Below are 12,818 nucleotides of genomic sequence, written 5' to 3'. Positions count from 1 at the left end.
GCCCTTAGCCGCTCCCCGGCCGCGCTGCGCGGGGTCCGCCGACCCTAGCGCGCCGCGGGCGAGATGGCCGGGTCCCGGCGGGCGGCCGGCGGCGAGGCGGGCACGGCGGGCTGCGGGCAGGCCATCGTCTGGCGGAACGTGGTGCTGATGGGGCTGCTGCACCTGGGCGCCGTCTACGCGCTCAGCCTGGTGCCGCGGGCGCAGCTCCTCACCCTCCTCTGGGGTGAGTGCGGGGACGGACAGAGGCTGCGCCGCGCCACAGGTTGGGGGGGAGCGGACGAACGGAACCCCAGTGCGGCCCCGGCCGGGTCCGGCTGATGGGGGGGGTGTGTGGGGACAAGCCGCGGCTTGTTCTCTGTGTCCTCACCTCCGTGCGTTGGTGCGCTCGTTCCGCGGCGTTCGGCGTGGAGGGGGGCGGACACACCCCGCGGCCTCCGCCGCTTTTGTTCCCGTGCCCCCCACGGCCGCTGCCGGGATGCCATTCCCAGCGCCGCGCCGGGCCCGCGGTTGCTGTAGAAACGGGAGGCACTCTCCTTCCGGTTATAGTGAGCGGTTTGTGGTGATTCTGGTGGTTAGTGGGATGTCGTTTCGGGTTTTCTAACTAAAAAGAGACAAGCAGCCGATATTTAGGTTTAAGGTCTGACACAGAACGGCGTTTGGCTTCCATTTGCTGCTTCTTGTTACTTTATGAACACACACATCTCTCTGCTCCAGTTGCGAGCAGAAAATCACCCCATCCTTCTGTCTTTTGGGGAAGGTGAGGAATACATCTCATTAGGTAAGATTTAAAAGGCCATGTATTTTCTTCTGTAACACACTGGTAAGGAGAAGATAAGGCTAGCTGTGCTTTTTGAGGTGAGGCAGCTTGCAGTGCTCTTCCTGCTAGCTGAGGATTTGGTCTGGAAAAGAGAATATGAAGTATAGTGTCTTTACTTCCATCTTACAGTGAGGTGCGCCTTTCTCCCCAAAAGAAAGCTGCTGGGAGAAGAGCTACATAGAATCACTGCAGTACCATGCAAGATTTCTCAGGGTTCGTGAGGCTAATAGATGATGGATGTCAGCAGCATCCTTTGCTAGGCAGAACTGCGAATTGGGTCGTGTGCACAAGGGTGGCCAAGAGGATAAGAGATTAAATACAGCTTCCATCTGGTGAAATTCCTTGGGTAAAAGATGCACTTTGGAGAGCTTTTGAGTGGATGGATAATGTAATGGTCTGGGACTCTTCTATGCAAATTGAGGAAAGAAGGGTTTCTGCTGCCCGGAACTCGCAGACAGGGAATTCAGGTTGTTAAGGTGCCACCAAGTAGTGTTGACATAAAAATCAAAAAGCCCCAGCCAAATGCATTAGAAATCAGGTTTATTTCTTCTGTTTGAGGAATTCCTAAATCTCTTTTTCACTGGTTCAGCTTTCTATAACTCTATCTTAAACCCTTAAAACACAGCCACCATTGCTATTTGCAGCTGGAAAATGAACCCTTCTGTCAATTACTATCCTCTGACAAGTTCTTAATTGGGAAACTGTTTCTGGGTCCCTTGTGGGGACCTGGTTTTTGACTGGCTGCCTGGTTTGTACTGTTACCTGGCTCACTCACAACCAGAAAAGATTTGGGGGGTGGGTGGCTGTGTTTTGCTTTAGTTTCCTTCTGTGAATGCTACACCTCTCCCCTCCCTATTCCTGGTTGTATTCAGGCTGATTTCATTGTTTACCTTGGCCGTAGCTTGATGGCTGGGGAGACCAGGAGAGCCTGCGGGAGCTGCGTGGCCAGAACACACAGCCTGTGGTCTGCTTTCAGCCTTTCAGGACCCATAGCGTGTGGGGAGGTGAGCTTTCTTTTCATCTCTTTTTGCCTTTCCAAGAAGACAAGATGAAATAATCTCTGATTTCACTGTGTCTTAATTACAAGACTCGCTCAGGCTGGAGCCAAAGGATTGTATTACCAATTCAGCCCTCCGTCCTCCAAGGGTTTTTTTCCTAGTTGAAATTAAACTGATGCTAAATAATAAACAGGTCTCAACGACTTTGCAACTTAATGCCTTTCTTTCTGAGAGTGAGAGCCTCCCATTTCTCAACATCATTATTTTTAACAGCCACCCTCAAGTAGACCACAAAGTTTTTACGCGGGTTTGACCGGTGGTATTTATAGGGGCTCTGCAGCAGGCAGGGAGTGCACTGCCTGCAGTGCGCTGCGTTCCATTCTTGCAGCTGGATGCTGTGAGGTCTGTCTCCATCCGGGGTCAAGGTGAAAACACAGGGTCTCCTGCAGAACATGTCAGACAAAAGTAGCTTGCTGTCACACTGTAGATCTGTGTCCAAGGTCACTCTGAGGAACTCTTGCAGGATAGACAAAACCAGGGTTGCTGGTTTTTAAGTTAAACCGACCTCACTGCACTCTGGAGGGAGCCAACCAGCAATGTGTCAGAAGGAAGTATTGTCAATCACACATGTCCCAGTTCTGAACATCTTCCCTGTGCACACTGGCTGTGAAGCTGCCAGACAGACTTGGGAGCAGGGCACGGAAAGGTTGGGTAATGCTGGAGTGTCAGGTAAGTGCAGAGATGAGTGCACGCTGAAGGGTGCAGATGGAAGAGCTGCAGCCCTGGTTGCATCCATCCACAGTTTTCTCTTCCTGAGCTTGCCTGGGACTTGGGAGGGGAGCTTCCCAGTGATCTTGGGCAAGCCCTTGCTTTGCTCTGTCCAATGCTCCCCACCACTGCTCCTCCACGGGTAAGCTGCAGGAAGAAATGTACGGACAGTGGTTTGCGGGTGCTCAGTATGACCTCAGGGATGCAGCTTCCCGTGACTCACCATTGCCCACTTGGCTTTTTACTTTCTCCTCCCCTAAGGCAGCAGTTCTCAGCTGTGGGGCTCAAGTAGACCTGGTGCTTCCCTCTCTCTGTGCAGGGTTTACTTGCCTTCTTCCCACCCCTGAAGGCAGTTGGTAATCTCCAATTCACCACTGCTTGCTAAATGGAGCTGGAATGACACTATGCCACCTAGAAAACAGCTGTTCAAGCCAAACTGCCTGCTCAGCAGGGCTCATTTCCATTGGTAATTTATTGATATTCATCCAGCTGTATATAATAGACAATGAAAAAATGCTGCCAAGAGAAGGCTTGGCTGGCTGTTTGCTCAGAATTAGCTGTTCTCCCCTGTTCCCATAGTCTCCTGCACTAATGCCTTGAAGCCTGTGTTAAAGCTTCCTGCACCTCACATGGAGCCAGGGTTGCACAAGGGATCCCAGTGTTCTGGGTGGTGCAGCCACCTCACCCAAGGGGTACTCAGAATTGTCTTTAAAGGGATGTACAGATGAACTGATTAAACATAGGCTTTTGGGGCCTTCACAGTGCCTCTGGAATTTGGTTTCAGTCCAAGCTGAACAAAACAAAATTGCTCATGTCAAAATTTTCCACAAGCTGGGAACTGCCTTGACCCAAAAGGCAGCAGATCATATGTGCAAGGAAGGCATCAGGCAGCTCTGGGCTGTGCCATGGGACAGCCATGTAGCCATCCTGGCAAATCCCCCTGGCACTGTGCATTTGTAATGTCCCCTGCTCTGCCAGCCTGGCCATACCCACTGGGAGCTCTCTCTTCACCAACCTGATGTGGTTGGGGACAGCGGCGTGTGAAGAAGACCCTGTTGCCTTCCTCTTTCCTTCCTGATCCAGAGCCAGGCAGCTTATGTTAACTGGTCCTTCCTTCCTCTTGGTGTTTTGCTGTCTGTATCTGTGCTGTTTCATAGCTGACAGCTGCTGCTTGGGGGAATCCCTGCACTCTGGGTTTTGAGGCTTGGAAAGGGGTGAGAACTGTTGAGGAAATGCACCTTCTTCACCAGCCATCCTGCAAAGTCCAGGCGTGGTGCAGCCCCAGGGAGCTGGCACATGGACTTTCCTCTTCATGCCTCTCTGTCCATTTGCTTGTGCAGGGCTTTGGGCTCCTGGTTCTTAGCACCCACTGTAGAGAGGTATGAAGGGGAGGGATGACCATTGCTGGCAGACTCACATCAGGACGTGAAGCAAGGTAGGAGCACCTCACTGCTAGTGGGGCCAGAAATCAGGGATGGCATGATGGGTCATCTTGCAGCTTCCCCAGGAATGAACTTATGCACAGGGGTCCTTGTGGCCAGCTGGGGCTGTGGATGTGGCTGTTTCCCAGTGGCCTCTTTTGGACTAGACATGCTGAACCTCCTTCCACAGGCCACTTGTTAGGAAGCTGTGCACAGCTTTTCCCCTAAGTTTGTAATGTGCCATTGAATTACGCTTTTTGACCAGGATCCTCTTTGTTCCATCCAGCTCCTTCCTCTTGCAGTCCCAGCAAGATTGTCTGTTTGGGTTAAGAAGGCAAAGCAAAAAACCTCTGAGATCCCTGCCCAGAGAAAATTACCAGCATGTTTCACTGTGGGGCCCAATGGTTGTGCTGCTAACAGTTTCTTTTGATGGGCTCATGGTAGCTTCTTTGTCTTAAAGACTCCATTATGGGGGAATACATGATGTGTAATGGGCTCAGATTTTGCTGGAAAAAGGTCCTTTTCAGCCTTCACAGAGGGCTTGTGAGGAAGCAGTGGGAGTAGTTAAGTGCATTATAGGAAATATGAAAAACCCACAAAAGATTAAGCCGTTTACCTGCTTAAAACCCTGTCCTTTTAGGTTGTCGAGCATTGCTAGTACTAGCAACTTTAAACACTGGCTTAGGCATGGCCATCCAGAAGCCGTGCATCATTCAGACGTGTCTTGCAGAGCTGCCTGATAGCTGAGTGGATATTGGTTCACACATGGGTGCGCCTTGCCAGAGTCTGGGATAGGAGAGGAGGATGGATAGCCTTGCTCTAATGGTGCTCATATGAGAGGGGAGGCTTGTTTCTGTTGTTTTAGCATCATTTAGGAGACGTTTTAGTGCTCTTGACAATGCCAGATTGATCATGTTCCACTGTGGTGGGCCCTGTGCCATGCTTACCCGCAGCTTTCCCCTGTGCTTGAGCTGAGATCGCAGACGGAGTGGCGGAGCTGCCCAGCTGCACCCCTGCCAAAACGCAAGCTGCTCCCAGGCACCGGTCTGGATCTAATCCTGCTGCCTGGATGGATCCTGGAGAGGTTAAAGCAATTGTGGTTTTAGCACTTTGGGTTACTGTGGTGCCTGGAGGGTGCCACGGAGATCATCACCTCTTTCTCAGCCCTTCTGGTATGTTAGGAGGCACATGTTGCTGTTGTGCACTGCAGATGCAAGTCCTATTGGTCTTGCACATTTCTTGCGTATTCTGGAGTGCCACCTACAGGCTTTTTGGTTATTAACTGGGTAACTTTGTACAGCATTAGGAACAATGCACGGGTGGCTGTAAACAAAAACATCCTAGCTTCAAGGAAGTTCCACACAGTATCTCTGTAGACAAAGGGGAGTGGAAATATGTCTCCGTTTCATAGACCTGAAATGGAGGCCTTCGATTAAAACTTCTGTTACTGTTACTCTTCCTGCTGCTGCTGTGGAAGGAGCATCCCCCAGGCACTGCAAAATGGTCATGCACAGGTCATTCTGTAGGCAAGGTTTTGGGTCTGGAAACAGCTAGCAAATGCTTTTCCTCCGAGGTACCTCTCCAGAGGTGCCTGTGACCACCTTGGTGGGAGGGGCTCAGTGAACAGGAGGACCTTACCTCACCTTGCTCCCAGGAGCGATCCGTCTGCTGGCTCACAGAACAGTGCCAGCAGGGAGCAGCGCTGGGAGGTTTCTGTGGCATACAGCAGGCCAGCCTTGGTTTCTGTCAGTTCCTAGCTCTCCACTGCTTTCAGCAGTTCAGGGCAGCAGCTGGTCCACTAGATGAGCTGAGACCAAGTGGACCTACAGAATAGGAATAGCATCTATATATATATATATTATATATATATGAGGTGTATACCAGCACTGGGGAATAGCCCTGCTTATTTCCAGAGCTACTTTGGACTGCCTTTTCCTCCCCTAGCCCATTGGAAAACATGGTTTTACAACTGTCTCTCTTAATCAGGTTCTTGGTTTGTTCCTTCCCCCCTGGCATCAAGAGCTGAACTTCCATCATCTCTGACAGGAACAGTGTCTTTTCCCAAATTGTACTTCTCTCCTTAGAAGTGACAAGTGTCCTGGGGGTGGCTGTAACATGCTGTTCCCTAGGCTTTTGCATCTGGGAACAGTCTGGGCAATGTGTCCACTGTAGAGCAGAACATGCCCTCCACCTAGCAGTGCACAAGACATGAGAGTGGTCTTGGGCCTGTTCTAGATCTGACTCTTAGACGCTGTACTGTAGAGAACACTCACACCCACCAGATGTTTTCCTTTTCCCAGTGTTCTTGTTTTAACTATTGCTGGAGGTGATTCCTTAAGGTCTTGTCTGTGAAGTTCATGATGTTCAGCTTTAAGTAGGTATTTTTGTCACCATCTTAATTTCATCCCCAGTGCGTTGGTGGTGCTCTGTTTTGTTTCCCTCTGTTTTCAGTGCTGTATGTCACATGGTCACTGTGAACATGATAAAGAAATGGGGAAAAAAATCTCTGTGGGCACAGAGCTTGCCACGGATGTATGTGATGGCCCTTTGGTCCTGTTGTTCTCAGGTGGGTTCAAGGCAATCCTAACGGGTTCTTGCGGTTGGGCAGCGTGAATGGGTGAGTAAGTGAAGCTGTTGGTGTTTACACAGCGGGATGCTCACCTGGCACAATGCACTGCTCTGAGTCATGCTCCAGACAAACCAGAAGAACCTCAAATACATTTTCCCTTTGACCTGTGTGATGCGGACAGAGATGAGAGCTGGATCCAGTAAAGGTAATAATCCCTGTCTCTGTACCTGCTGAACTGGACAGCAGGCTGCTCCTTGGCATTGAGGGGTTGGGAGAAGCACCCCCCTGAAGCAGCCCCATGAAGGAAAGACGGGGGGAGGTTTGTTGGTATCCCCAGCCTGTGTCATATACAGAAGCCCAGCCAAGGGCTGCGGAAGTGTGAGATGCCTCTTCCAGCCCTAGCCTGCTAGCTCCCCAGACAGGCTCTGTGGAGGCAACTGAGATTTGTGGCTCTAGCTTGTTGTCTTTGGCTGCAAAAGACAAAGAAAGTGGAGGTGGGGACGGCAGTACACAGGCTCTGAGGAGTTTCCATGCATGAGTCTCTTCAAGTAGGGAGAATGCATTGGTCAGAATTATGTTGGCATCAGAGAAAGTCTCAAGGGTCTGGGAGCAGATCAGATGCTGCTTCTTCAGGAGATGCCATCAAGCAGAACAGTGGGAGCCATTCAGACCTACTTGTCTGGATTGCTGCAACTGCTGTCGAGGAGGCAAAAGCTTTGCTCTGTCCCTTGGGAGGGCTGGGTTGGAAAATGTCGGCTTGCCAACCAGAATGTATGCATCCTCCGCACTGCTGCTCTGCCTTCCCTCCCTGCAATTACAGTTGCACTTGTAATTAACACTGATGTTATAATTGAAGCCAAGCAATTTCTTGCAATCAGATTTTATTTTTACCATCTAGGCTAACAATAAAATGTGCTGCCCCACCAGAGAGCTGCAACGTTAACAATTACTGTGCTAAGTAAAGCAAGGCTGCTATGAAAAAGAGGGGAGGGTTGTTTGTCAGATGCTGGCATCAGGAATCCTGCATGCCATCGCTCTTGTGCAGGGACCTCAGCACCAGGAGGATGGGGATTTCTGGAGGGAGTCTGAAATTAGAATCTCAACCCATTTTTGGCCACTGGCTTCTCAGATGGTGTTCTGAGTGGCTCAGAATAAAATAACCTGGACTTGGCAAATGGAGGAGCTCTTGATTGCACTCTGTTCTTTGTCTGGTTCTTTGGCTCTGTTCTTTGTCTGAGTTTGTATTTTTGAGTGTTTCATATCTTCCCCAACTAGGCCTCACTGTAGTGCCTTCCGTGCCTGTGAGATCCTGCTGTTAGTGGAAGGGGTTGCAGTTTGGCTGCTCCTACCCTGCCTTTTGCATCTGGAGTAGTTCAAGGGATGATTACTATCATTCCCACACAGCTAGATCTGTGAAGGGGCTTCTGCCCAGACCTTTCAGAGGAAAGGGAGAAGGCATCTGCAAGGGGTTTGTGCTGCTCTAACCAGCAGTTGCTGCAGTACAGGGGTGGGGTGTACGGACAAGCTCTCTGTGTCCTGGACATGCAAGAGGTTGGAGAGTAGCTGGAGGCCAGGGTGAGACAAGGTATCTGTGAGGCTTACTGCTTGTTCTTTATAAACAGAGTGGGAGGAGTTCCTGCAGAAGGATGCAGCTCATGTAGCGAAGTGCTTGGGCTGAGCAGCAAAAGCAGGTCCTGATGGGAAAGACGGCAAATGAATTATCTGAGCTCTGGCAGCACATGGGGTGGAGGGAGAGAAGTCCTGAGCTCCTGCTTGGTGCCTTTTGCTCCCTTTGGGTGATCCTTCAGGCAAGTCGATTACCATGGCACTAGAGAAGGGTATGGGTGTTGGGTAACAGCACATACATTGGAAATGGCAGCATGTCTGGATATGTCAGAAACTCCATATTTTATGGGGGATTGAGGGTGTAAGAAAGGGGTTTGCCTTTTAATAATTCTTTTGGCCAGAAGTTAACCATGAGGTTATAACTTATTTCCAGAATACATTTGGCTGTTGGTGTGGAAAATAGGACCTTTATGGTCAACTGAAGCAATCAGTTGTCATGGTGGTCATAGATGACAATTTTCACTCTTAGCTGCTTCTTCCCTCCCTTGCTGTAGTCGGTTGGACTCAGCTGCAGTGAGGCAGAAATGCAAGTGCAGTCGGACCTCCTTGGAGGAGCCATAGCAAGACTCTCCTTGTTTTCTGCTGCATTTGGCTCCTGCCTTTGATGCAGAGGCATAGACTTGTGTGCTTGAGTTGGCTGAAAACTGCCTGGCCACTATTCAGCAGGCAGATGAAAGCTGGCTTCCTTATGCAATGTATACACAGGTGGTGGTGGGAAAGTAGGTGACATGAAAAACATCTTGCTGATTAGGTGAAGGTAGAGACTTGGTGTGTGGGCTTTCTCCCTGTGCTAGAGCTCACTGCGGGACCAGAGCTGGGCTGGAGGGTCACAGGGACCAGTCATTCATCTGGCACCTTCCTCTAACCTGGTGGCCCTGGGTAACTGACCTGCCTGCTACATGTTCTGCTGGATGCAAGAGGCTTGTGCCTTCTGATTTTTATGGGGTGTAGCACTTGCAGCTCAGCTCTGAGGCTCAAATGGGAGAGGCCATTTTTTTGCAACAGGCTTTTGTATGAGCTCTGGTGGGTTTTGGAAAGTGGAGGAAAAGGTTTAAGAGCTGTCAGCGTACAAGTGAAGGCACAAAGCATCTGGAGAAGATGTAGTGATACAGATGAGCAGCTACATCATCCAGAGTCTGAAGTCTTGAAAAGTCAAAACCACGAGAGCTCTGCTTCAGCAGCCACTGGCTGGCCTGGGAGGTTGGAGCAGGGTCTGTTCTGTGCAATGAATCCTGTTAACAGGGAGCTGGGGCAAAGGTGCTGCTGCCTCCCCAGGGAATTGCACCTGGAGGCCTGGCAGTTCGGAAGGGGATCGCTCCCCAATAAGCCCTGCTCCTTTCCTATGCCCCATGACTAGAGATCGTAAAAGGTGGAAGCTTTCAGTTTGCCCAAATCACAAGTATGTAATAGGCCTCATCTTTGTTTCTTAATAGCCCAGAACCTGCTGCTCCCTGACTCTGCTTTGAGTGGTCTTGCTATCATGCACAGTGTGAGCAGTAGGATGGAGCCATTCCCCTGCCATCACCCAGCTTTGGCCAGTGATGGGCAGGAGTGCTAAATATCTAACCCTTCTTCCATGAGGCAGAGCTGTGTGCTGAACACAGGGCTCTTGAGTGCCGTGCTAATGGCACTATTTCTTTGCTCTGTCCTTGAAAAAAGACAAAATTGGCATTAATTCTTCCTTGGCATTTATAGAGCATTTTAAAACCACCAGAGCCCTAGCTGGATTGAGGACAGCCGTGAGGTCACTGGGAGAGAAGTAAAATCTGCCCATGGTTTAGTGATGACGCAGGACTCAAATGAGCTGAGAGAGGCTACACATAAGTATAATCAAAAATTTCAGAGAAACCAGAGCATCTTCCAGCCTCTTTTGATCTAAAAATATATATAAACTGTTCAGCATCTTAAGGCAATCTTCAGTTGCTGGGGAGTTCAGGGAATGTGTATTTTCTTCCTAGGGGAATTTTAGGATTAGATTAAATACTTGCTGTCAGCCATGATTTCCATTGCTTTATTGGCTTTATTTATGTCACGTTGGCTGCAGTTGTCAATGTGAACGTTTCTGCTATTCCAACCGGAATAAAGTCTTTTGTATACTCAGCCAAAAGGGTGAGTATACAAAAAACTCTGGGGAATGTTCCTGAAAATGCATAACAGGCATATGTATCCAAGCAGAGATGGCCTGGTTTTCATAAGCTGGTAATGGCAGGGCCAAGAGGATGCAACAGATGGCTTCTTCTGGAGCTCCTCCACTGGGATACAGAGGAGCAGGAGAAGGGCCTCATCTGAACTCCTCTGTGGCTCTAAAGCTCTGCTTTCCCTCTGTCTTTGATGTGCTTCCTTTTATCTCTTTCTCTTTTGGATCAATTCAGAGTAGTTCAGAGAATAAGTACATCTAATTATAGATGAACCTGCTTCTGGCCTGAGATTTCACACATTTGGTCTGCACAGGAATGCACAGCTCCCCATGAGAGCTGGCATGCACTGCACAGTGGGGGACTCAGGGAATTGGTGCTGCTGCATGTTGGTGCTTTTTATCTCTCTGTTGTTAGTTTGAATCCAGCCCAAGGTGATTTTGATGCCAGCCTCTGATAGTTAGCAGGGCTCAGCAAGCAGTGGGTTGGCCAATTGACTCAGCCTGCTATCATAGAAGTGTTTCCTTCCCAGAGCCAGAGCACTAATTCAGCATTTCTTCTTGGCAGCAATTTAGGGACTGAGGTGGAAAATTTCTCGCTCCCTAGCAAATGTAGTTCCAGGTCAGGAAATGAGGCTTTTTGGTAGGATGATGTGTATTAAGTGCCTTGTTACTGCTCCTTGCATCTCTCTGCTATGGAGGAAGACATCTCCAAGGTTATCCTGGAGGGTGACAGAGATCTGTACTGAAGACCTGATATCTACTGTAGACCTAATAATAATGCATGTTGGACCTGGCCCTCTCACTAGTGCAGTGCATGACATCAGCTGGCATTTGTAAATTAGATGTTTGGATAGACCAAGCGTTGGTTTCATTTGCCATAGGAAAGCTTTCATTTCTGAGGGCAGATAACGGCATTTTAAGAAAATATATCCCAAAATTTGTATTACCTGGCTAATGATAGCAGAAAAAAGCATTGTGTTACCAGGCACCATGAAATTGTTGTCTGCATTTCTGGTCTGAGCCCTTGTGTTAAACTGGGAGAGAATTTTCTACTGCTGTTTGTATGTGTAGTGAAGCAGAGGGTCTCTGAAGCGTTCAGAAGAGGACAAGCATGGTGTAGCTATTGAAATGGATGGCACAACACTAGTGGAAGTGCTTTCACTGGTTTGGTTGGGTTAGCTGATGTGGTTCATTAGTCCTAAACCTGCCACTGAATAACAGCAAAAACCTGAAGCGAGGAGGAGAAGGCAGATGCAGGGTACGCAGCTGTAATTTGATTTTTAGAAAGGAAAAAATGCTCACCGTAAGATAGACAAGTGTTGCGTATTTATGGCGATCAGTCAGCTCTGTGATGTTCACTTTGTGCTTGAGGAACTTGCTGTTTGTATTTCTTGTGCTGTTCTTGTAGCCTGATGGAAGACCTCAAGTTTTATGCATTCAGTTATTAACATTCCCTAGCAAGCCATTTTGATCTGGCTGAATAAGCAGAGGTAGAATGCTGATGTGGAAATGGATGTCCATTGCTGTTATTTGTAATCCTCACGTAGTTATCTATACAAGTAAGTCATCCCTTTATATAAAGGGATGGAAAAAAAAAAAAAAGAGATTAAAATTTCTTGCCAGGCTTTGTCACATGAAGGTTTTCCTGAGATTTTGCTGGCTACTCCAGCTGCGGAGAGAGTATTTGCACCAAATGGTGTCATGGCACAAGATGTCTTCATCATGCAACAGCCTTTTTAAGGTCAGTTATTTTTAGCTGCCCTATTGGTGAAGAGGTAACAGATGTATACAGGTGAAGCACAGCCCTTGCGTGTATTTTCTTTCCCAAGCAAAAGATGTGCTTTCTTGGCCGTGAGTGTCACTAGAATTCACATTGTCTTAAGAAATACTCCCTTCTGTATCCACTGGATCTTGCTACCTGATCCGTGAACTGATAGAGGCACTGTGTGCAAAAACCTGTAAGCCTTTACTGAGTATAATTTCAAGCACTTCCAGTTGGGGCTGGGAACCCATCAGATCTTGTAGGCTAAACAGAATGTCATTACCCAGCAGTGAGACCTCCATCAGAACAGGGTGCTCCATGGTTCTGAAGCTGTATGATAGTGTGATAGCAACTGAATAGCATGATAGCAATTCCATGATAGCAACTGAAAGCTGTAAACACCACTCAACAGCTCCCTGAGCAGATACAAAATAATGCTGTAGGTTGGTTGTGATCGGTGCTTTACATCAGCGGGCTGGGCAGGAGGCAGCTGTGACATAATGCTTAGGAGAAAGGCATCCTCAGCCAGAAACCAGATGGTCTTCAGCGGGAGGTTCAAACAGCGTGTGTTTTGTGTGGCTGGAGTATGCAGATTTCTCCTATCCTGTTTGTCTCCACAGTGAGCACTCTGGATGTTTATCTGGTTTATGTCTCATTGTTGGTGCTCCTTTCTTTGCTGGCTTGTGATCTTTCAATCTGCTGTAGCCCCCGCTGAGTGGG

At 48.8% G+C, this 12,818-nt stretch overlaps 1 protein-coding gene across 1 annotated transcript in view; it reads left to right on the top strand.

The window, feature by feature from the left end:
* SCD5 (stearoyl-CoA desaturase 5) overlaps nt 1-12,818 on the top strand; it is a 33,859-nt gene continuing 21,041 nt past the window's right edge. The window contains exon 1 of the mRNA XM_061350886.1: nt 1-223. Within this exon, the coding sequence (XP_061206870.1) occupies nt 64-223 (160 nt within the window). The 5' untranslated portion in view covers nt 1-63. The remainder of the gene's footprint in view (nt 224-12,818) is intronic.

The sequence above is a fragment of the Neopsephotus bourkii genome, unplaced genomic scaffold (genome assembly GCF_033783945.1).
Source record: "Neopsephotus bourkii isolate Nb327-2 ecotype Australia unplaced genomic scaffold, CSIRO-AGI_Nbou_v1 NB_547, whole genome shotgun sequence".
In the NCBI taxonomy this organism is placed as follows: Eukaryota; Metazoa; Chordata; class Aves; order Psittaciformes; family Psittacidae; genus Neopsephotus; species Neopsephotus bourkii.
The sequence above is the reverse complement of the archived record's forward strand: the minus strand, read 5'-3'. Positions and strand labels throughout refer to the sequence as shown.